This window comes from Leptodactylus fuscus, chromosome 1 (genome assembly GCF_031893055.1).
Source record: "Leptodactylus fuscus isolate aLepFus1 chromosome 1, aLepFus1.hap2, whole genome shotgun sequence".
NCBI lineage: Eukaryota > Metazoa > Chordata > Amphibia > Anura > Leptodactylidae > Leptodactylus > Leptodactylus fuscus.
In genome coordinates, this window is record NC_134265.1 from 366,796,368 (window position 1) to 366,821,472 (window position 25,105).

Below are 25,105 nucleotides of genomic sequence, written 5' to 3' on the forward strand. Positions count from 1 at the left end.
TGGCATGTACAACTGTGTGCAGACGCGCATATCTAATCCTCTGGAATGTGGAACTGTGTGCAGACGCGTGTATCTAATCCTATGGCGTGTACAAATGTGTGCAGACGCACGTATCTAATCCTCTGGAGTGTGGAACTGTGTGTAGACGCCTGTATCTAATCCTTTGGCATGTGAAACCGTGTGCAAATGCACATATCAAATCCTTCAGTGTGTGGAACTGTGTGCAGAGGTGCGTATTTAATCCTCTGGTGTGTGGGACTGTGTGCAGACCCGTGTATCTAATCCTCTGGCATGTGATACTGTGTGCTGATCTGTGTATCTAATCCTCTGATGCATGTATCTCAGTTTGGATGTCAGTGTTGTATTGTGCATGTGGAGTGACCGTGTGTATTGCAGTTGGAATATGAGTGAAAGACTTGCAGGTTTGTATTGGCTAAGGGGGGGGCACTGTATTTGGAATGCTGTATCTCAGCAACGGTACGTCCGAGCGAGTTGGAGTCTCGTCTTAAATAGAGATGAGCGAACACTAAAATGTTCGAGGTTCGAAATTCGAATCGAACAGCCGCTCACTGTTCGTGTGTTCGAACGGGTTTCGAACCCCATTATAGTCTATGGGGAACATATACTCGTTAAGGGGGAAACCCAAATCCGTGTCTGGAGGGTCACCAAGTCCACTATGACACCCCAGGAAATGATGCCAACACCTCTGGAATGACACTGGGACAGCAGGGGAAGCATGTCTGGGGGCATCTAACACACCAAAGACCCTCTATTACCCCAACATCACAGCCTAACAACTACACACTTTACACACTCAATACCACCTCTCTGACAGTAGGAAAACACCTTGAAACATGTGTATTTGGCACTTGCAGTGAGGAGAGCTTGTCACCAGCAGTGAATTTGGCCCTTGTAGTAAGTTGAGGTTGGCACCAACATTTGTTTTGAAAATCAGGGTGGATTGAGCCTCTAACCAGCAGAGTTTGGGCAAATTCATGGTGGAGGGAGCCTCTAAAAACCCCAGTTTGGACCAATTCATGGTGGAGGGAGCCTCTAAAAAACCCAGTTTGGACCAATTCATGGTGGAGGGAGACTCTAAAAAACCCAGTTTGGACCAATTCATGGTGGAGGGAGCCTCTAAAAAACCCAATTTGGACCAATTCATGGTGGAGGGAGCCTCTAAACAGCCCAGTTTGGGCAAATTCATGGTGGAGGGAGCCTCTAAAAACCCCAGTTTGGACCAATTCATGGTGGAGGGAGCCTCTAAAAACCCCAGTTTGGACCAATTCATGGTGGAGGGAGCCTCTAAAAACCCCAGTTTGGACCAATTCACGGTGGAGGGAGCCTCTAAAAACCCCAGTTTGGACCAATTCATGGTGGAGGGAGCCTCTAAAAACCCCAGTTTGGACCAATTCATGCTGGAGGGAGCCTCTAAACAGCCCAGTTTGGGCAAATTCATGGTGGAGGGAGCCTCTAAAAACCCCAGTTTGGACCAATTCATGGTGGAGGGAGCCTCTAAAAACCCCAATTTGGACCAATTCATGGTGGAGGGAGCCTCTAAACAGCCCAGTTTGGGCAAATTCATGGTGGAGGGAGCCTCTAAAAATCCCAGTTTGGACCAATTCATGGTGGAGGGAGCCTCTAAAAACCCCAGTTTGGACCAATTCATGCTGGAGGGAGCCTCTAAACAGCCCAGTTTGGGCAAATTCATGGTGAAGGGAGCCTCTAAAAACCCCAGTTTGGACCAATTCATGGTGGAGGGAGCCTCTAAACAGCCCAGTTTGGGCAAATTCATGGTGGAGGGAGCCTCTAAAAACCCCAGTTTGGACCAATTCATGGTGGAGGGAGCCTCTAAAAACCCCAGTTTGGACCAATTCATGGTGGAGGGAGCCTCTAAAAAACCCAGTTTGGACCAATTCATGGTGGAGGGAGCCTCTAAACAGCCCAGTTTGGGCAAATTCATGGTGGAGGGAGCCTCTAAAAACCCCAGTTTGGACCAATTCATGGTGGAGGGAGCCTTTAAAAACCCCAGTTTGGACCAATTCATGGTGGAGGGAGCCTCCAAAAACCCCAATTTGGACCAATTCATGGTGGAGGGAGCCTCTAAACAGCCCAGTTTGGGCAAATTCATGGTGGAGGGAGCCTCTAAAAACCCCAGTTTGGACCAATTCATGGTGGAGGGAGCCTCTAAAAACCCCAGTTTGGACCAATTCATGGTGGAGGGAGCCTCTAAAAAACCCAGTTTGGACCAATTCATGGTGGAGGGAGCCTCTAAACAGCCCAGTTTGGGCAAAATTCATGGTGGAGGGAGCCTCTAAAAACCCCAGTTTGGACCAATTCATGGTGGAGGGAGCCTCTAACCAGCAGAGTTGGTGGAAATCAGGGTGGAGGGAGCCTCTAACCAGCAGAATTGTGGGAAAGCAGGGTGGAGGGAGCCTCTAACCAGCAGAGTTGGTGGAAATCAGGGTGGAGGGAGCCTCTAACCAGCAGAGTTGTGGGAAAGCAGGGTGGAGGGAGCCTCTAACCAGCAGAGTTGTGGGAAAGCAGGGTGGAGGGAGCCTCTAACCAGCAGAGTTGTGGGAAAGCAGGGTGGAGGGAGCCTCTAACCAGCAGAGTTGGTGGAAATCAGGGTGGAGGGAGCCTCTAACCAGCAGAGTTGGTGGAAATCAGGGTGGAGGGAGCCTCTAACCAGCAGAGTTGGGGGAAATCATGTTGGAGGGAGCCTAGTATTAGCAGAATTGTGCAACGCTTATGGTGGATGAGTATGAGGATGCGGAGGAATTGGAGAGGTTGAGTACAGACATGGAGTTTCATGTTGGGGTGCTTTACACAGGTGGGCACAAAAATGAAGGCTCTATCCAGTGGTGGTTCATTTTTATCAAAGTGAGCCGGTCGGCACTCTCAGCTGACAGACGGGTGCGCTTGTCAGTGATGATGCCACCGGCTGCACTGAACACCCTCTCAGATAGGACGCTGGCGGCAGGACAGGACAGCACCTCCAAGGCATATAGGGCAAGTTCAAGCCACAGGTCCAACTTCGACACCCAATACGTGTAGGGCGCAGAGGGGTCGGAGAGGACAGGGCTGTGGTCGGAAAGGTATTCCCGCAACATGCGCCTATACTTCTCACGCCTGGTGACACTAGGACCCTCCGTGGCGGCACTTTGGCGAGGGGGTGCCATCAAGGTGTCCCAGACCTTAGACAGTGTGCCCCTCGTTTGTGTGGACCGGTGAGAACTTGGTTGCCTACTGGAGGAACTGCCCTCCCTGCCGCCAACGTCACATGCTGGAAACATCTCCATCATATTCTGCACCAATTGCCTGTGGCAAGCATTGATGCGATTGGCCCTCCCCTCTACCGGAATAAAAGACGAGATGTTGTTTTTATACCGGGGGTCAAGGATAGCAAAGATCCAGTACTGGTTGTCCTCCATGATTTTGACAATACGCTTGTCGGTTGTAAAGCACCCCCAACATCAACTCAGCCATGTCTGCCACAGTGTTAGTTGGCATGACTCCTCTGGCCCCACCGGAAAGTTCAATCTCCATTTCCTCCTCATCCTCCATGTCTACCCATCCGCGCTGCAACAATGGGACGATTCGAAGTTGCCCGGAAGCCTCCTGTATCACCATCACATCATCGGACAACTCTTCTTCCTCCTCCTCCTCCTCCTCCTCCTCCTCCATTAAACGCGATGAAGCGGACAGATGTGTGGACCTACTCTCCAGCTGTGACGGATCGGATGCTATCCCTGACTCCTCTGTGTGATCTGAGTTATCCCTGATGTCAATCAGGGATTCTCTCAGAACACACAAGAGCGGGATTGTAAGGCTCACCATCGCATCCTCAGAGCTCACCCTCCTTGTGGACTCCTCAAAGACCCGTAGGATGTCACAAAGGTCTCTCATCCATGGCCACTCATGGATGAGAAACTGAGGCAGCTGACTTTGTGGCACCCTAGGGTTTTGTAGCTGGTATTCCATCAAAGGTCTCTGCTGCTCAACCACTCTATTCAACATCTGAAACGTTGAGTTCCAGCGTGTGGGGACGTCGCACAAAAGCCGGTGTTGTGGCACATGCAGGCGTTGCTGGAGAGATTTTAAGCTAGCAGCGGCTACTGTCGACTTGCGAAAGTGGGCGCACATGTGCCGCACTTTCACCAGTAGCTCTGGAACATTGGGGTAGCTCTTTAGGAAACGTTGCACCACTAGGTTGAAGACGTGGGCCAGGCATGGAACATGTTGGAGTCCGGCAAGCTCCAGAGCTGCTACCAGGTTCCGGCCGTTATCACAAACGACCATGCCTGGGCCCAGGTGCAGCGGCTCAAACCATATTGCCGTCTCATCGAGGAGGGCATCCCTCACCTCGGAGGCAGTGTGCTGTCTGTCCCCCAAGCTGATCAGCTTCAGCACAGCCTGCTGACGTCTACCAACGCCAGTGCTGCAACGTTTCCAACTCGTAGCTGGGGTCAATCTAACAGCGGAGGAGGAGGCGGTGGCGGAGGAGGAGGCGGTAGAGGAGGAGGAGGAGGGGGGTGTTCTTCTCGTGTCCCTGCCAGGAATGTTAGGCGGGGAGACGAGGTACACCGGGCCAGTTTGGGAAGCAGTCCCAGCCTCAACTACATTCACCCAGTGTGCCGTCAGTGAAATGTAGCGTCCCTGTCCGCATGCACTTGTCCACGCGTCGGTGGTCAAGTGGACCTTTGTGCAAAGCGCGGAACTAAGGGCCCGCCTGATGTTGAGTGACACGTGCTGGTGCAAGGCGGGGACGGCACACCGGGAGAAGTAGTGACGGCTAGGGACGGCATAGCGAGGTGCCGCAGTTGCCATCAGGTCCAGGAAGGCGGGAGTTTCAACAAGCCGGAACGCCAACATCTCCTGGGCCAGCAGTTTAGCGATGTTGGCGTTCAAGGCTTGCGCGTGTGGGTGGTTAGCAGTGTATTTCTGCCGCCGCTCCAATGTCTGAGAGATGGTGGGTTGTTGTAAAGAAGCGCCTGATGGTGCCTTTGATAGTGCAGGAGAAGGAGATAAGACAGGACCAGGGGAGGATGAGGGAGAAGTCAACAAAGTGGCGGAGGCAGATGAAGTGGTGTCCTGGCTCGTCCTCTGGAGTGCATCGCCAGCACAGTCAGCAGTGGCAGAGGCAGTGGCGTGAACGGCAGGCGGCCTTTGTCCTGCCGTTGCTGCCTGCCACTGATTCCAGTGCTTGGATTCCAAATGACGGCGCATTGAAGTGGTGGACAGGTTGCTCTTCTCAGAGCCCCTAATCAATTTTGAGAGGCAAATTGTGCAGACAACACTATATCTGTCCTCGGCGCATTCCTTGAAAAAACTCCACACCTTCGAGAAACGTGCCCTCGAGGTGGGAGTTTTTCGGGGCTGGGTACGAACTGGAACATCTTGGGAGATTCCGGGTGTGGCCTGGCTTCGCCTAAGCTGCTGACCTCTGCCTCTGCCTCTAGCTACCCTTTTTGGTGCTGCACTTGCCTCAACATCCACACTACTTTCCCCGCTTGACATCCCCCCTGTCCAGGTCGGGTCAGTGTCCTCATCATCCACCACTTCCTCTTCCAACTCCTGTCTCATCTCCTCGTCCCGCACAATGCGCCGGTCAACTGGATGCCCTGACGGCAACTGCGTCACATCATCGTCGATGAGGGTGGGTTGCTGGTCATCCACCACCAAATCGAACGGAGATGGAGGAGACTCTAGTGTTTGAGCATCTGGACACAGATGCTCCTCTGTTAGGTTCGTGGAATCGTGACGTGGAGAGGCAGGTTGAGGGACAATGAAAGGAGCGGAGAACAGCTCTGGGGAGCAGGAACAGTTAGGGTTATTGTTCTGTGAAGCTTGGGAATTTTGGGAGGAAGGAGGACAAGACTGTTGGGTAATAGGAGGAGAGGAGGCTGAGTCTGACTGGCTGCTGGACAATGTGCTGTAAGCGTTCTCTGACAGCCATTGCAAGACCTGTTCCTGGTTCTCGGGCCTACTAAGGTTTGTACCCTGCAGTTTAGTTAATGTGGCAAGCAACCCTGGCACTGTGGAGTGGCGCAATGCTTGCTGCCCCACAGGAGTAGGCACGGGACGCCCTGTGGCTTCACTGCTACCTTGCTCCCCAGAACCATTCCCCCGACCTCGCCCACAGCCTCGTCCACGTCCCTTTCCGGGAGCCTTGCGCATTTTGAATTCCCAGTTAGAAATTGGCATTATATACCAGTAGCAAAAATTGTGGGTGCACGTAACCCCAATATATTCTTTGAATTCCCAGTCAGACAATGGCACTATATACCAGTAGCAAGAAATGAGGGTATTTATAACCCCAATATATTCTTTGAATTCCCAGTCAGACAATGGCACTGTATACCAGTAGTAAAAATTGTGGGTGCACGTAACCCCAATATATTCTTTGAATTCCCAGTCAGAAACTGGCACTATATACCAGTAGCAAGAAATGAGGGTATTTATAACCCCAATATATTCTTTGAATTCCCAGTCAGAAACTGGCACTATATGGCAGTAGCAAGAAATGAGGGTATTTGTAACCCCAATATATTCTTTGAATTCCCAGTCAGACAATGGCACTGTATACCAGTAGTAAAAATTGTGGGTGCACGTAACCCCAATATATTCTTTGAATTCCCAGTCAGAAACTGGCACTATATGGCAGTAGCAAGAAATGAGGGTATTTATAACCCCAATATATTCTTTGAATTCCCAGTCAGACAATGGCACTGTATACCAGTAGTAAAAATTGTGGGTGCACGTAACCCCAATATATTCTTTGAATTACCAGTCAGAAACTGGCACTATATGGCAGTAGCAAGAAATGAGGGTATTTGTAACCCCAATATATTCTTTGAATTCCCAGTCAGAAACTGGCACTGTATACCAGTAGTAAAAATTGTGGGTGCACGTAACCCCAATATATTCTTTGAATTCCCAGTCAGACAATGGCACTATATGGCAGTAGCAAAAATAGTGGGTGTATATAGCCCCAATTCTATTGCTAGGGGACTTGCAGGGTATTTCTGGGGTGAAGGTGGGGGGGCACACCGTTGGAACGGGTATCGGGGGTATATATTGGGTATACGGGAATACACTGACAGTGTATTCCATTCAGGATCCTGGGAAAGCTGGGTTGCGGCGATTGAGCCCGTCAGTGCCACGTTACACTGACAAGCTTCTCCCTGGAATTTAGCTCTTACAAGAGCTGTTGTGGTTGTCTTCTCCTTCCTATCCTAGCCTGTCCCTGCCTACCCAGAATCTAAGCCCTAGCTAACTGGACGGAAACCTCCGTCCTCGGTGAATTGCAAGCTCAGAATGACGCGAACCTGGGCGGCGCTGTTCTTTTAAATTAGAGGTCACATGTTTTCGGCAGCCAATGGGTTTTGCCTACTTTTCTCAACGTCACCGGTGTCGTAGTTCCTGTCCCACCTCCCCTGCGCTGTTATTGGAGCAAAAAAGGCGCCAGGGAAGGTGGGAGGGGAATCGAGTAATGGCGCACTTTACCACGCGGTGTTCGATTCGATTCGAACATGCCGAACAGCCTAATATCCGATCGAACATGAGTTCGATAGAACACTGTTCGCTCATCTCTAGTCTTAAACCTTCCCGGATACCTGAAGTATCTCTGTACCAAATTTGGTGAAGATCGGTCCAGTCGTTTGGTTCGCATTAGAGGACAGACAGACAGACAGAAATTCATTTTTATAATATAGGCCGTATGAGAAAAATGTTACAGCCATAATGGACCACAAATTCTGCATGGCAGCAATTCACCTTAAATATATTTAATGAGGGAGGGGGAGTATAAAGTCACAGGCAAGAAGTAGTCCAGTGAGGAGGAACCAGAGGAGGTGGAGAGTCCCATATGGTGTTAGAACTGGGACTTGACAAATGGGTTGGTGTCAGGACTGGCATTTTTGTTTTTGGATTGTGGCCACTGCTGCTCAAATCATTGAAGTCATGTATTCTCCCTACCCATAAACCCTAAGGTGTGCAAGTTTCTGCATATCCAAGGAGCGAGTCACATTGTGCATGGTGATTTAATACAAGGACAGCTCTTCTAGAGAAATAATGGTAGCTAAGTATCTTCACCTGAGGTTGTCTCTAGAGATGAGCGAACACTGTTCAGATCAGCCGTTCCGAACAGCACGCTCCCATAGAAATGAATGGAAGCACCTGGCACGGCGACCGGCCGCTGGCAAAGTGTACGTGCCAGGTGCTTCCATTCATTTCTATGGGAGCGTGCTGTTCGGAACGGCTGATCTGAACAGTGTTCGCTCATCTCTAGTTGTCTCCAATCGGTTGATGAAACGCATTGTGATGTGGCTGGGATGGCACCTCTAGGAACTTGGCCAGGTGCCAGTTAAGTTGTTCGTATACCAGATGAATGGACCTGTATTGCTGTTTTCTGGAGACATATTCCATGATGGATGACGAAAGTTGGTATGGAGGAGGAGAAGCCGATGGTGATGACGATGATAAAGATTATCATGGGCTAGTAGAAATCGCCATCCTGCAAGGAAGATCATGGGAAGCCGGAGTAGAATGATCTTGCTCACTTTCCTTCCAGACATAGATAGACATTACTATTAAAGATGAGCAAAGTTTTGGAAAATTCGATTTGGCCGCTTCTCTGGATTTCACAAAAAGATTTGATTCTTTCTGAATTGATTCATGGTGAATAACATGAAAATACTTTGCTGTATAGCTTGTACAGTGGTGTAGAACATTGTGCCTTGCAGTAACACATGAGGAGTCTGCTGTGGTAGTCAAAAAATACAGTCATGTGTGTGTCATACAGTGAGTATGACACACATATGACAGACTTCGCTCTTAGAATCGCTGCACACTTTGCTTATTTGGACACAGTGGCAGAGAGTGGAGGTTGCAGCAAACTTATGAGGGCATACAGTGACCAAGTAGCAGAATATCGAGATGGCTGTAACATTATAAGGCCATACACTGACCCATAAAGTGACCCAGGGGCAGAGTGTGGAGGTTGCTATACCCTTATGATGCCATACAGTGACCCATTGGCTGAGTGTGGAGGTTGCTATACCCTTATGAGGTCATACAGTGACCCAATGGAACAGTGGGGAGGTGGCAGTAGCATGATGAGGCCCTACAATAACCCAGTGGCAGAGTGTGGAGGTTTCACTAGCCTTATAGTGCTTAAAATCCCTTGAAGAAAGCCAGGACTCGATTTCTTGATTGAGACAATGGAGGACTCCCCCCCCCTTCCCCCGTGTGACTTTGTTCGTCCAGGTTAATGAGGTGCAGAACAGCATGACAATGCTGTGCTTTGCACATGTGGCATGCTGGAGGAACACTGGTATGCTGGTGATATGCTGAAGGAGACCCTGCAGTCAAGACTGATGACACAGTGGAGGATGATACGGATGTTGTTGCTGGGCCAATGGCGTGGGAACATGGAGGCAGATGCTGCATCACTGGTCCAGTGTAGATGTTGCAACAGCCTTATGAGGCCATACAGTGACCCAGTGGAAGAATGTGGAGGTGGCAGTAGCTTTTTGAGGTCTTATTGTGACCCAGTGGCAGAATGTGGAGTGCAGGAGCCTTATGAAGCCAAACATTGACCCAGTGGCAGAGGTGGAGGGGGTATTAGCCTTAGGATGCCATACAGTGACCCAGTGGCAGAGTTTGGAGGTTTCAGCAGGCTTATGAGGCCATACAGTGACCCAGTGACAGAGTGTGGAGGTGGCAGTAGTCTTATGAGGCCATACAGTGACCCAGTGGAAATCCTGGCTGATCCACGCCTGATTCATCTTATCAAAGGTGAGTATGTACAAATTTTAGAAGGACAGGTGGGTTCTCTTTGGGTTAACTATGGCCTTTGCCACATTAAACACACACTCTGATCTCACACTAGTGGCTGAGCAGTACATCTTTTTCAGGGCTAACTTGGCCAGTTGCTGCCACAAATCTAGTTTGGCTGCCCAGAAGTCCAATGTATTTTTCATGACAGGTGGCAGGGTGTATTCTAAGTATGCCACCACCTACTGGTTCAAGTTCTGCTCTGTGTCTAGAAACCAATGAGCAGCTTTTTCACTGTGCAGGTGAAGAAAAATGCTTATCAGCGACTCTAGGCTCAGGCTGCTATTGATGGAGCCCATAATGCTCCTGCCACCCCACCCCCTCCCACAGCTGTCATGCTAAAGCAATTGAGTGCTCAGGGCCTCCTCCTCAGAGTTCAGCCCCCACAGGGTTTATGTAACCTCGAGATGTAGGTACCAGATCTCCAGTTTCCTGTGTTACTTCTTTCGCCCAGACAAATGAGGTGTAGAACAGTATCTTGGAGGAGCACTTGGAGTTGTATCTGCAGTGGAGGCTGAGGACACAGTGGAGAGTGAGACAGACATTGCAGGACCAATAGCTTGAGAACATGAAGGTAGAAGCTGTGTCACATGTCCAGTGTGGAGGTTGCAGCAGCCTTATAACGTCCATACAGTCACCCAGTGGTAGAGTGCAGAGGTGGAAGCAGTGTGAGGTGCCATTACAGTCACCCAGTGGTAGATTATGAAGGTGACAGTAGTGTGAGTAGGCCAAAGAGTGGCAAAATGATATAATGGGTAGGTAGCAACATCCCTAGGGCCATACAGTTGATGGGAAGGACACACAGCTTCCTGTGGCTAAGTTGATGGAACCTTGATTGCCTGAAATAGGCTGTGTGCCACTGAGTAATGCAACAGTTCCTGTGACAGGCTGGACCCCCACGTCGGAGCCATGGCTCTCCCAGTCCACTTTATGGTGCCTCTGTATATGCCTGTATTAATTAATTAACAGTATGTTAGACAGGGAAGCAGCAGGCCATGCACGATGGAGGACTGTAGGCCTAAATATTTCTGGCACAGGCCCAGATCACAGCAAAGTACAGGGCCTTGGCTGCAGGGGTCACTCACAGAGGCCTGAGCTCACGGTGACAAGTAGCGGTCGTGTCTTGACAAGCAATCCAACCAACATTGGACTGGTCATCCACTTCATCCCAAGTCACATAAGACACACCCAGCCAGGAGTTGGTGGGTTCAGCAGACACAACCCTAAGTTGGCATGGCCCGGGAGCAAGCCCTGTGCCCTCACCTGTCCGCAACCTGCCTCTGTCCTTTTCAGCTCCCTCAGCTAGGGAAATACTCTATGCTGTGGGCTCAGATTCACTATTCAGTGAGGAAGAGCTACTACAGGACAGTCAGCAGCTAGTGTGCAGCCAAGATCTAGAAGAGACATTCACCGCTTCCTCTAGTAGCAATTATGAGAGTGGTGTGGTAGCTGGTGTTGTGAGCGGTCATCCATCCTTATCCAGAGAAGAGCTCTATGTTGTGGGCTCAGGTCCATTAAACAGTGAGGATGGGCAATAGAGCTAATAGACACAGTCAGCAGCTATTGCTCAGCCAATGTCTGCCGCTTCCTCCAGTAGGCGGGCAAGTAGTGATGAGGAGAGTAGCGAGGTACCTGGTGTTGTGAGCGGTCAGTCTTCTGGCTGAGAGATTGTTCAGTAGGACATAAGTGACCTGCAGACATTAGTGGATGATGATGTAGCAGATCGCAATTGGGAGCCAGATGGCGAAGTGTTTTCATTGTCATCGGGAGAAGAGGGTGGCAGCATAAACATAAGGCAGTGGCGGTGGCAGCAGTGGGAGGTTGAGAGCCAAATGTGCCTAGGGTTGATCTCCCTCTTTGCAATACCGTACCTGCCCAGAAAGCAGTGGTGCAGGGGTTTACAGAGGGAGTGGCTGTAGCAGTAAGTTATTGCGGAGTGTTGGGGGTAAAATCACCTTCTAAGCTGTATGGTAATTTTTGATAAGTTGCCAGGGAAGGTGAAAATGGCCATATACTCATTCTGTGGACAGAAGGTAAAGCATGGGCAGGGTGCCAAAATAGCCTGTAACTTTACAGAACAGGACGGCGAATATGCCCCTCGTTTCCCCACTAATAAACACTTTTAATCAAACATTAGAATAGCCGTTAACTAAAGAGATTAGTGGCTAAGAATTCTTGATTTTTTTCCACAACTGTAATGAGAAATGGCCTGTAATTGTATACTCTGCACATAATGGCTATTGAGACCCTAATTTCTTTCTCCACTATTAAAGGTCTTTAAAAACACAATAGAACAGGTGAGTTCAGGTATGTATGGTTGATAATTCACAGTTTTGTTTTGTTTTTTAAATGTAATGCACTGTAAAAGGCTTGCTGTATTCCACTTTGAACACACAGGTATGAGTAATGAGCAGCAGTATACTCTAAATACAATTGCTAATGAGCCACTCATTTCTTTTCCCACTATTGAACGCCTTTAAAATGGGGGTGATGAGCTGAGTGCAGGTACTAGTGGATAATTCACTGTTTTTGCTGTAAAAGGCTTGTTGTGTTCGAACTTGAACACACAGGTATGAGTTATGAGCAGTAGAGATGAGCGAACACCGCTCGATTGAATAGATGTTCAATCGAATATCACGAGGCAAACGCAGTAAAAATTTGTATCCCCTCCCACCTTTCCTGGCACATTTTTTGCACCAATAACTGTGCAGGAGAGGTGGGATAGGAACTATGACAACGGAGGCATTGAAAAAAAATCGGAAAATGGAATTGGCGGCCGAAATCAGGTGACCTCCCATTTAGACGAATGGTGGATTTAACATTCAATTAATTTGAGACTGTGAACTATGTGACTGTGAGACAGGAACAGATGTACAGGCAGGGTTAGCTAGGGATTACCTTTATTTAGGGGGGAATGTTATTCACCCAGCTCTTTGGGGCTCTATCTGGTCAGACTTCATCAGCGAAGCCTAGAGAGAACTGATTTGGTAGAAGTGAGAGGCTGAGAGACCAGATTATGGGGATAATCTCACTTTTACCAAATCAGTTCTCTCTAGGCTGCGCTGAAGAAGTCCAACCAGATAGAAACGGTGCCGTCCGTAGCTGAGAAATTGATTTGGTTATAACCCCGCATTATGCAGTAAAGACTTCTGGGAAAGTTGGGCATGATGTTCAGGGTGCTTCCCATAGAGGGCAGCATAACAGAGGCACTGTCTCCCTGTTTACATCTTGGGAAACAGATTTGCCTATTCTTCCCATGTTCCCTTGCAGTGGATCAACTATGGCTGTATAAGTCTCCACACACCTGAAAAGGTGGTCTCTCCCTAAGGATAGACGTTATCCCCATAATCTATATTATTATGGTCAGGGGTCTTGTACTTTTTGCTAACTAGTATTGTATATATAAGTAATATTTTATATATATTTTATAAAGCTAAAGTTTTTTGTGAGACAACTTAAATATACGGATATTGTTGGAAAAACCATATCACTTAAGGAGGGAAAATACATTTCCTCACCATTCCTGGTGTTATGTAACTGGATCTTTTATTACAATGAAAAAGCGAAATTTCTAACAAAGTTACATAGTTACTTCCTGCCGATGGAATCCATACCACAGGATCGGTGGCTGCAAATTCTTGATAATGAATTAATATGGAAAAACAATGTGGTAAGTTTTGTGATTTCTGGTTTTCAGTCTTTGTTATGTGTAGAATATACAGTAATACTCTTCACGGTGCAGAACGACTGCCGGACTGGTGGACAGTGCTTTATGTTATTGTTCCACAAATCATTGTTTCATGTTGAAGCATTGTTTCTGGAAACTATACAGTATATTACGTGATGCTATATGTATACTGCTACAAACTTGGATTGGAGTCATGACTAACGCTAGGGGCACACATCATCTTTGGTGACAATGTTGCTGTTTTGCTGTGTTGTTGTAAGTGACTTGAGTAACATTGTCACCAGGAGGATGCTTCCACCCAGACCTCTAGGTTAAAAAACATTGTGCACAGTCTTATTATTTTGCGTATACAGCATTTATGGGGTCTTAATGTGACTCCAGCAGTAGTAGAAGTAGAAGTTCACATTAGTGATTAACATTAAATGGACACGCAGAACACGCTGGGTCCACTAAGGGCTCGTTCACACGGTGTAACATGCCGCGAGATTTGGCACGTGTACGCCGCGTGACCCTTTGCGTGCCGTACACGCTCCCATTCATTTCAATGGGAGCGGGGATCGTATGCGCCGCGCTAGTTTGCGGCCGTGAATAAATGCACGGCCTCAAACTAGCACGGCGCATACGATCCCCGCTCCCATTGAAATGAATGGGAGCGTGTACAGCACGCAAAGGGTCACGCGGCATACACGTGCCAAATCTCGCGGGACGTTACACCATGTGAACGAGCCCTAAGGGGTCCAGATTACCAAAGGGACTGGCTGGAATAGCCAGTGAAAGATATCTGGTGCATTATCAGTTATACAACCTATTATTTGGCTAAGTTTAAGACAGAAATTTATACCAAATTAATGCAAATGTTGTTACAAGTTAAAGGCGTATTCTCATCTCAAATACCATATGAAAATTCAAGCGTTTTCCAAAATACATTGCTTTAGACATGCAGCTTTGTTTACCTGCTATGTGTGATTATTATTCTCATTGTTAACACAACATTTCCTTGGTCCCTGGCCGGGACTTTGTCCTTACCCAGCATCTCCAGATGGGTGACGTGACTATCGGCTCTCTGGAGGGGAGGGGGGCTGAGTTTTCAGCATCACAGTTCCTCTCACAGCTGTTATCTCCTGCTCTTAGCTCCCCTGGGTCTCCGATTATTATACTCTGGGGTTTGAAAAGACCCAGTGTATAATAATTGTTCATGGGTGTCCACAATAGGGCATTATACTTTGTGCAGGGGCCACTATGGGGTATAATACTGTGTGCAGGGGCCACTATGGGACATAATACTGTGTGCAGGGGCCAGTATGGGACATAATACTGTGTGCAGGGGCCACTATGGGACATAATACTATGTGCAGGGGCCACTATGGGACATAATACTGTGTGCAGGGGCCACTATGGGACATAATACTGTGTGCAGGGGCCACTATGGGGCATAATACTGTGTGCAGGAGCCACAATACTGTGTGCAGGGGCCACTATTGGACATAATACTGTGTGCAGAGGCCGCTATGGGACATAATACTGTGTGTAGGGGCCACTATGGGGCATAATATTGTGTGCAGGGGCCACTATGGGACATAATACTGTGTGCAGGGGCCACTATTGGACACAATACTGTGTTCAGGGGCCGCTATGGGACATAATACTGTGTACAGGGGCCGCTATGGGACATAATACTGTGTACAGGGGCCGCTATGGGACATAATACTGTGTACAGGGGCCACTATGGGACATTATACTGTGTGTAGGGGCCACTATGGGGCATAATGCTGTGTGCAGGGGCCACTATGGGACATAATAGTGTGTGCAGGGGCCACTATGGGACATAATACTGTGTGCAGGGGCCACTATGGGACATAATACTGTGTGCAGGGGCCACTATGGGGCATAATACTGTGTGCAGGGGCCACTATGGGACATAATACTGTGTGCAGGGGTCACTATGGGGGATAATACTGTGTGCAGGGGCCACTATGGGACATAATTGTGTGTACATGGGGCCACTATGTAACATAATAGTGCAGGTAGAAATGAGGGGGTGGGGGATTTGTCAGGGTTTTTGGGGAGGTCGGTCAGTCCGGATCTTCGGCGGGTGTTGGTCGGGGGGAAGGCCCCATGTCAAAAGTTTGCCTCGGGGTCCCACCATTCCTAGTTACACCACTGAGCCAGACTGTTCTTAATAACTATAAGCCATAAGGGCCATTCATCAAAATTTCTAAATTTCTTGTACTAAAAACTGTGTTTTATGGTCCAAAACTAGAAAAAATAGTTTAAAAAAAAGCTAAATAAAAAATAACCACCTGATTTATTGGTTAGACATTTATCACATACACTATACATGCTGTAACAGTAATTATAAAGGATATATATTTTGATCTTAGAAGCCACAATCTCGTTGCAATGACAAATGTCCTCCTGGTTCCAGAAAAGCTCCTAATGGAGGATATCACGTCTGCTGCTATGACTGTGTCCCGTGTTCTGAGGGAGAGATGTCCAATACAACAGGTAAGAAAGTGCTTTCACTTCAATCATCACAAATCACAGAATCAGTAGATGGAAAAGAGTTTTTCTGTCGATTTTCCAACATTTTATCTCCAAACTTCTGGTAGATGATGTTTGCTGAAAATCAACAGTGAAATATAAAATTATCTTCAGACGATGGAGGAGATTTCGGGTACATGAATATAATCGGGATTTACATGGAGAAAATCCGTATCAAAATCCACATGTATAGTTCTGTGCATATCATTAATATTCGGTGTGACCTTTACCCTTTGCCTTCCATCGGTTCTTCTTGGTACTTGCAGACAATTTTTGACGAAGTGGCCAAGGAGGTTGTCCCTGCCACCATCTTGGAGAACTAAGCCCAGATCTTCTGTGGATGTAGGCCTGCTCCAATCTTTCTGTTTTCTCATATCATCCCAGGCAGACCGGGTGATGGTGGGATCAGGGCTATCTGTGGAGCCATATCATCACCTCCAAGACTCCTACAAAGGGCGAAGGTCACACCTAAAACTGATGCGATTTACATTTCTTTTGTCTTTATACACTTTGTATTTTGCTCATTGAATATTAACCCTTCTATTAATCTGGCAGTCGGTATAAATCCCCTGGATCAATGTGTCCTTAAAATCTAGTGTCCATAACCTGTTATATTGTTCTCTTCAAGAAAGGCAGCCAGGCCCACTTTGAGCTTATTTAATGAATCCGCCATCACCACTTCCTGGGGCAAAGAGTTGCAGAGCTTCGTTGTTCTTACTGTGAAGAATCCCCTTCTATGTTTCTGGTAGAACTTTCTCTCATCCAGATGTAGAGGATGTCCTCTTGTCACTGTCACTGGCCTAGGAGTAAAAAGATCCTTAGAAAGTTCTTTGTGTTGTCCCTTTTTCATTGGCAGTCTTACCCAGTAATTTACTATTTAGGCCATAGTCAGACATTTTATTACGTCGACCAAAGTGCATTACCTTACATTTGTCAACATTAAACTTCATTTGCCATGTCTCCGCCCCCCATGCTTCCAGTTCCCTTAGATCCCCTTGTAATATTCTACTATCCTCCTCATTATTTATTACCTTACAAAGTTTAGTATCATCTGCAAATATGGACACCCTGCTCTATAATATGGACACCCTGCTGTGTAATATGGATCCCCTGCTCTGTAATATGGACCCCCTGCTATGTAATATGGACCCCCTGCTCTGTAATATGGACACCCTGCTGTGTAATATGGACCCCCTGCTCTGTAATATGGACCCCCTGCTATGTAATATGGACCCCCTGCTCTGTAATATGGACACCCTGCTGTGTAATATGGACCCCCTGCTCTGTAATATGGACCCCCTGCTATGTAATATGGACCCCTGCTCTGTAATATGGACACCCTGCTGTGTAATATGGACCCCCTGCTCTGTAATATGGACCCCCTGCTATGTAATATGGACACCCTGCTCTATAATATGGACACCGTGCTCTATAATATGGACACCCTGCTGTGTAATATGGACACCTTGCTCTGTAATATGGACACCTTGCTCTGTAATATGGACACCCTTCTCTGTAAACCCTCTACCAGGTCATTAATAAACATGTTAAACAGGAGAGGACCTAATACTGACCCCTGTGGCCTCCCACTGGTGACTGTAACCACTCCAATGATAACCCCTGTGGCACCTTACTGGTGACTGTGACCCAGTCTGAATCTTTACCATTAACAAGTACCCTCTGTTTCCTATCAGTGAGCCATTTGCTAACCCAAATGCAAATATTTTCACCGAGATCCAAAATTCTTATTTTGAATACCAACCATTTATGTGGTACAGTATCAAAATCCTTTGAAAAGTCCAGATAAACACCACATCCACTGTATTACCCATGTCCAGATACACCACGTCCACTGCATTACCCATGTCCAGATACATCACGTCTACTGCATCAGCCAGGTCCAGATACACCATATCTACTGCATCACCCATGTCCAGATACACCACGTCTACTGCATTACCCATGTCCAGATACACCACGTCTACTGCATCACCCATGTCCAGATACACCACGTCTACTGCATCACCCATGTCCAGATACACCACGTCTACTGCATTACCCATGTCCAGATACACCACGTCTACTGCATCACCCATGTCCAGATACACCACGTCTACTGCATCACCCATGTCCAGATACATCACGTCTACTGCATTACCCATGTCCAGATACATCACGTCTACTGCATCAGCCAGGTCCAGATACACCACGTCTACTGCATTACCCATGTCCAGATACACCACGTCTACTGCATCACCCATGTCCAGATACACCACGTCTACTGCATTACCCATGTCCAGATACACCACGTCTACTGCATCACCCATGTCCAGATACACCACGTCTACTGCATTACCCAGGTCCAGATACATCACGTCTACTGCATTACCCATGTCCAGATACACCACGTCTACTGCATCCCCATGTCCAGATACACCACGTCTACTGCATCACCCATGTCCAGATACACCACGTCTACTGCATTACCCATGTCCAGATACACCACGTCTACTGCATCACCCATGTCCAGATACACCACGTCTACTGCATTACCCAGGTCCAGATACACCACGTCCACTGCATTACCTATGTCCAGATACACCACGTCTACTGCATCACCCATGTCCAGATACACCACGTCTACTGCATCCCCATGTCCAGATACACCACGTCTACTGCATCACCCATGTCCAGATACACCACGTCTACTGCATCACCCATGTCCAGATACACCACGTCTACTGCATTACCCATGTCCAGATACACCACGTCTACTGCATTACCCATGTCCAGATACATCACGTCTACTGCATCACCCATGTCCAGATACACCGCGTCTACTGCATCACCCATGTCCAGATACACCGCGTCTACTGCATTACCCATGTCCAGATACACCACGTCTACTGCATTACCCATGTCCAGATACACCACGTCTACTGCATTACCCATGTCCAGATACACCACGTCTACTGCATCACCCATGTCCAGATACACCCCATCCACTGCATTACCCATGTCCAGATACACCACGTCTACTGCATTACCCATGTCCAGATACACCACGTCTACTGCATTACCCATGTCCAGATACACCACGTCTACTGCATTACCCATGTCCAGATACACCACGTCTACTGCATCACCCATGTCCAGATACACCACGTCTACTGCATTACCCAGGTCCAGATACATCACGTCTACTGCATTACCCATGTCCAGATACACCACGTCTACTGCATCCCCATGTCCAGATACACCACGTCTACTGCATCACCCATGTCCAGATACACCACGTCTACTGCATTACCCATGTCCAGATACACCACGTCTACTGCATCACCCATGTCCAGATACACCACGTCTACTGCATTACCCAGGTCCAGATACACCACGTCCACTGCATTACCTATGTCCAGATACACCACGTCTACTGCATCACCCATGTCCAGATACACCACGTCTACTGCATCCCCATGTCCAGATACACCACGTCTACTGCATCACCCATGTCCAGATACACCACGTCTACTGCATCACCCATGTCCAGATACACCACGTCTACTGCATTACCCATGTCCAGATACACCACGTCTACTGCATTACCCATGTCCAGATACATCACGTCTACTGCATCACCCATGTCCAGATACACCGCGTCTACTGCATCACCCATGTCCAGATACACCGCGTCTACTGCATTACCCATGTCCAGATACACCACGTCTACTGCATTACCCATGTCCAGATACACCACGTCTACTGCATTACCCATGTCCAGATACACCACGTCTACTGCATCACCCATGTCCAGATACACCCCATCCACTGCATTACCCATGTCCAGATACACCACGTCTACTGCATTACCCATGTCCAGATACACCACGTCTACTGCATTACCCATGTCCAGATACACCACGTCTACTGCATTACCCATGTCCAGATACACCGCGTCTACTGCATTACCCATGTCCAGATACACCGCGTCTACTGCATTACCCATGTCCAGATACACCACGTCTACTGCATTACCCATGTCCAGATACACCACGTCTACTGCATTACCCATGTCCAGATACACCACGTCTACTGCATCACCCATGTCCAGATACACCCCATCCACTGCATTACCCATGTCCAGATACACCACGTCTACTGCATTACCCATGTCCAGATACACCACGTCTACTGCATTACCCATGTCCAGATACACCACGTCTACTGCATTACCCATGTCCAGATACACCACGTCTACTGCATTACCCATGTCCAGATACACCAGGTCCACTGCATTACCCATGTCCAGTCTTGAACTGACCTCCTCATAGAAGCTGATCAGATTTGTCTGACAGGACCGATTCCTCATAACCCATGCTGATTGGGTGTTATAAGATTATTTACATTGAGATACTCCAGGATAGCATCTCTTAGAAAGCCCTCAAATATCTTTCCCACCACAGAAGTTAAACTTACTGGCCTATAGTTTCCAGGTTCCCTTTTACACCCCTTTATGAAAATTGCCACCGCATTTGCTATTCGCCAATCCTGTGGAACAGACCCAGTCATTACTGAATCCTTAAATATTAGATATAAGGGTCTGTCTATGACCATGCTTAATTCCCTCAGAACTCGGGGGTGTATTCCATCTGGAGCGAGCAATTTCTCTATTTTAGTGTTTTGCAGGCGGTGCCGCACTTCTTCCTGGGTTAAGCAGGTGATGTGTAATTGAGAGTTCACGTTACCCCTAATCATGTTTCTGGCCAATGGATTTTTTTGTGTAAACACTGCAGAGAAGAAGGCATTTAATACTTGTGCTTTTTCCTCATCCTACCGTAGCGCTTTAGTGTCAGAAGGGCGTTTCTGACAGTTAGCCAGGGACACCCTTCTGCTCAGCAGCGTCTATCGCGCTGTAGAGTGTGAGCGGGGAGGAAAGCCCCCTCCCTCTGCTCACACAGCTCGTTCATAGACGAGTATTATCAGGAGAGGGAGGGGGGAGTTCTTCCCCGCTCACACAGCACAGCGCGATAGGCACTGCTGGGCAGAAGGGCGTCCCTGGCTAACTGTCAGAAACGCCCTTCTGACTGTAAATCGCTACGGTACTGGGACCTATAGCGCTTTACACCAGGCACAGATCGGGAAAGCGGATAGCGCGCTGAATTCAGCGCACTGTCAGCTTTCCAGCAGTATATAAAACTGCATGTGCCCGATCTGATGAAAGGTCCTCTTTAAGTAGGCGGATCATTGATGCCAACAACAAGCTCATCATATGGCGTCCCAGCGAGCTACTGAGATTCAACCACAAAATAGCAGGTCCGCACTCCTTGGGCTCCATAAAATATAACTTTTAATAAGCCATTAAAAACTCACAAAACATAGAACAAAAATGTGAAAAGTTAGAAAAAAAGACACATAGTGCTTAAAACCGCCGACGCTTTTCGAGTTTTTAATGGCTTATTAAAAGTTATATTTTATGGAGCCCAAGGAGTACGAACCTGCTATTTTGTGGTTGAATATTCAGTTGTGAAGCTTGTCTCGTTCAGTCCAGAGGTAAAAGGCCGTGCACCCAGAGGGAGACTTTGGAGCATACAGTCCTATGAAAAAGTTTGGGCACCCCTATTAATCTTAATCATTTTTAGTTCTAAATATTTTGGTGTTTGCAGCAGCCATTTCAGTTTGATATATCTAATAACTGATGGACACAGTAATATTTCAGGATTGAAATGAGGTTTATTGTACTAACAGAAAATGCGCAATATGCATTAAACCAAAATTTGACCGGTGCAAAAGTATGGGCACCTCAACAGAAAAGTGCCATTAATATTTAGTACATCCTCCTTTTGCAAAGATAACAGCCTCTAGTCGCTTCCTGTAGCTTTTAATCAGTTCCTGGATCCTGGATGAAGGGATTTTGGACCATTTCTTTCTACAAAACAATTCAAGTTCAGTTAAGTTTGATGGTCGCCGAGCATGGACAGACCGCTCTCAAATGATCTGAAAACAAAGATTGTTCAACATAGTTGTTCAGGGGAAGGATACAAAACGTTATCTCAGAGATTTAACCTGTCAGTTTCCACTGTGAGGAACATAGTAAGGAAATGGAAGACCACAGGGACAGTTCTTGTTAAGCCCAGAAGTGGCAGGCCAAGAAAAATATCAGAAAGGCAGAGAAGAAGAATGGTGAGAACAGTCAAGGACAATCCACAGACACCTCCAAAGAGCTGCAGCATCATCTTGCTGCAGATGGTGTCACTGTGCATCGGTCAACAATACAGCACACTTTGCACAAGGAGAAGCTGTATGGGAGAGTGATGAGAAAGAAGCTGTTTCTGCAAGCACGACACAAACAGAGTTGCCTGAGGTATGCAAAAGCACATTTGGACAAGCCAACTTCATTGTGGAAACAAAGATTGAGTTGTTTGGTTATAAAAAAAAAAAAAGGCGTTCTGCATGGTGTCCAAAAAGAAACAGCATTCCAAGAAAAACACTTGCTACCCACTGTAAAATTAGGTGGAGGTTCCATCATGCTTTGGGGCTGTGTGGCCAATGCCTCCACCGGGAATCTTGTTAAAGTTGAGGGTCGCATGGATTCCACTCAGTATCAGCAGATTCTTGAGAATAATGTTCAAGAATCAGTGACGAAGGTGAAGTTACCCCGGGGATGGATATTTCAGCAAGACAATGATCCAAAACACCGCTCCAAATCCTCAGGCATTCATGCAGAGGAACAATTACAATGTTCTGGAATGGCCATCCCAGTCCCCAGACCTGAATATCATTGAACATCTGTGGGATGATTTGAAGCGGGCTGTCCATGCTCGGCGACCATCTAACTTAACTGAACTTGAATTGTTTTGTAAAGAGGAATGGTCCAAAATCCCTTCATCCAGGATCCAGGAACTGATTAAAAGCTACAGGAAGCGAAGAGAGGCTGTTATCTTTACAAAAGGAGGATCTACTAAATATTAATGTCACTTTTCTGTTGAGGTGCCCATATTTTTGCACCGGTCAAATTTTGGTTTAATGCATATTGCACATTTTCTGTTAGTACAATAAACCTCATTTCAATCCTGAAATATTACTGTGTCCATCAGTTATTAGATATATCAAACTGAAATGGCTGTTGCAAATACCAAAATATTTAGAACTAAAAATGATTAAGATTAATAGGGGTGCCCAAACTTTTTCATAGGACTGTATCTATATGGTGAGATCGAGACTTTTTTCTTTGATTTATTTGCATTTGTGAGCTACTGAGATGCTGGAACAATCACAGGCAAAATGCCAGGAACAAGTTCAGCAGCAAGCCAGCTTGAGAGCTGCCAAAACGCTTGCGTAGGAAAAAATTTTTTATTGCTCACATATTTTTCATTTCTCTCTGGACCCAATTCTGAAATCCATGCCGAACAAGTCGCGGGCAGAAGCTAGTTGTTACATACGAATTATAAAACATTACAGGTCTTGAGAGTGTCTGCAGTTTCATATATATGTACAGTTGTGGGAAATTACTTTTTATTAATACTTAATTTGTTAAATTTTTTCCAGACAGTGAAATTTGCCGCAAATGTCCTGAAGATCAATGGCCAGACCCAGAGAAAACAAGATGTCTTCCTCGAGTGTATGAATTCCTCTCTTATGAAGATGCTATAGCTTCTTTCTTCTCCGTAACTGTGATCCTCTGTTGTGCCATAACCTGCTTTATCATAAGACAGTTTATTATATATTGGGACACTCCTCTTGTGAAGGCCAATAACCGGACAGTCAGCTTCATCCTCCTGGTTTCCATCTTCCTCAGCCTCCTCTGTGTCTTCTTCTTCGTTGGTTGTCCAGTGAATATAACTTGTAAACTGAGACCAACATTCTTTGGATTTTTCTTCTCTACTGTTGTCTCTTGTGTTTTGGCCAAGACGATCATGGTCTACATTGCTTTCAAAGCCACTAAACCAGGCAGTTCCTTGAGGAAGCTAGTGGGAGTCAGATCATCCTATTATATTGTGGGTATATGTTCTTCTATACAGCTTCTAATATGTATTGTGTGGTTGTTGGTGTCTCCTCCGTATGTAGAGTTTGACCATCACTCTTATCCTGGGAAGATCATCATTCAGTGTAATGAGGGCTCAGATCTCTGGTTCTACTCCATGTTGGGTTATATGGGGCTCCTGGCCGCTGTCAGCTTTCTTCTGGCTTTCATGGTGAGGACATTACCGGACAGTTTTAATGAGGCCAAGTACATCACCTTCAGCATGCTGCTGTTCTGTAGTGTCTGGATTGCCATGATCCCGGCTTATCTGAGCACCAGAGGGAAATACATGGTGGCCGTGGAGATATTCGCCATATTGACCTCCAGTGCTGGGATATTAGGCTGTATATTTTTTCCTAAATTATATATTTTAAGCTTTAAACTTGAGCTTAACTGCAGAAAGCAAATAGTCGAAAAGGAACATTTGTAGCATCGATGTATCACATGTGGTTCCTGCCCAATGTCTGAGTAATGGATGAAAGATACAACATTACTTCTAGTATACCCTAAGTTATGTAGGACGTTTGTTACTTGCACTCGTGGACCTAAGTTGTTGTTTAGTAATGTCTTCATTGTTATGTTTATTTATTAAATAAAATGATCATTCACCTATATCATCTTTGGAATGGTGGACAAATGTTGTGTAAACTAGTATTTTTAGACCATACGCCTAAATCTATGTTCACACTTGCATTCAGGGTTTTCTATCATTCCTGTGAATCTTAAGTAATAATGTGCTCAAAAAACCTCTTAAGTTTCATATTATTTTGACTCCAGTCCTAAAATTAATTTCAATCTGAATAAATTTGTGGAATCTACAGATAAGACAGCTGCAGGTGGCTACCCCTGTGTTCTCCTCTGCTGCCTGTGGTTGCCCCCTCCTCATATACAGATTTTGCAACCTTTGTATTCCTCCTTACCCACCTCTCCCACCGACCTAGTAGCAATAGTGAGCAGTATTTACCTCTGGCTCCCTGAGCCCCCTGCGCTGCATTCAGCAGTCCAATCTAAGTGCT

At 46.9% G+C, this 25,105-nt stretch overlaps 1 protein-coding gene across 1 annotated transcript in view; it reads left to right on the forward strand.

The window, feature by feature from the left end:
• LOC142188528 (vomeronasal type-2 receptor 26-like) overlaps window positions 1-24,519 on the forward strand; it is a 50,591-nt gene extending 26,072 nt beyond the window's left edge. Inside the window, exons 4-7 of the mRNA XM_075261863.1 lie at window positions 11,134-11,184; window positions 12,114-12,137; window positions 15,910-16,033; window positions 23,615-24,519. Coding sequence (XP_075117964.1) covers window positions 11,134-11,184; window positions 12,114-12,137; window positions 15,910-16,033; window positions 23,615-24,519 — 1,104 coding nt within the window. The remainder of the gene's footprint in view (window positions 1-11,133; window positions 11,185-12,113; window positions 12,138-15,909; window positions 16,034-23,614) is intronic.
• Window positions 24,520-25,105: the final 586 nt, after the last annotated feature.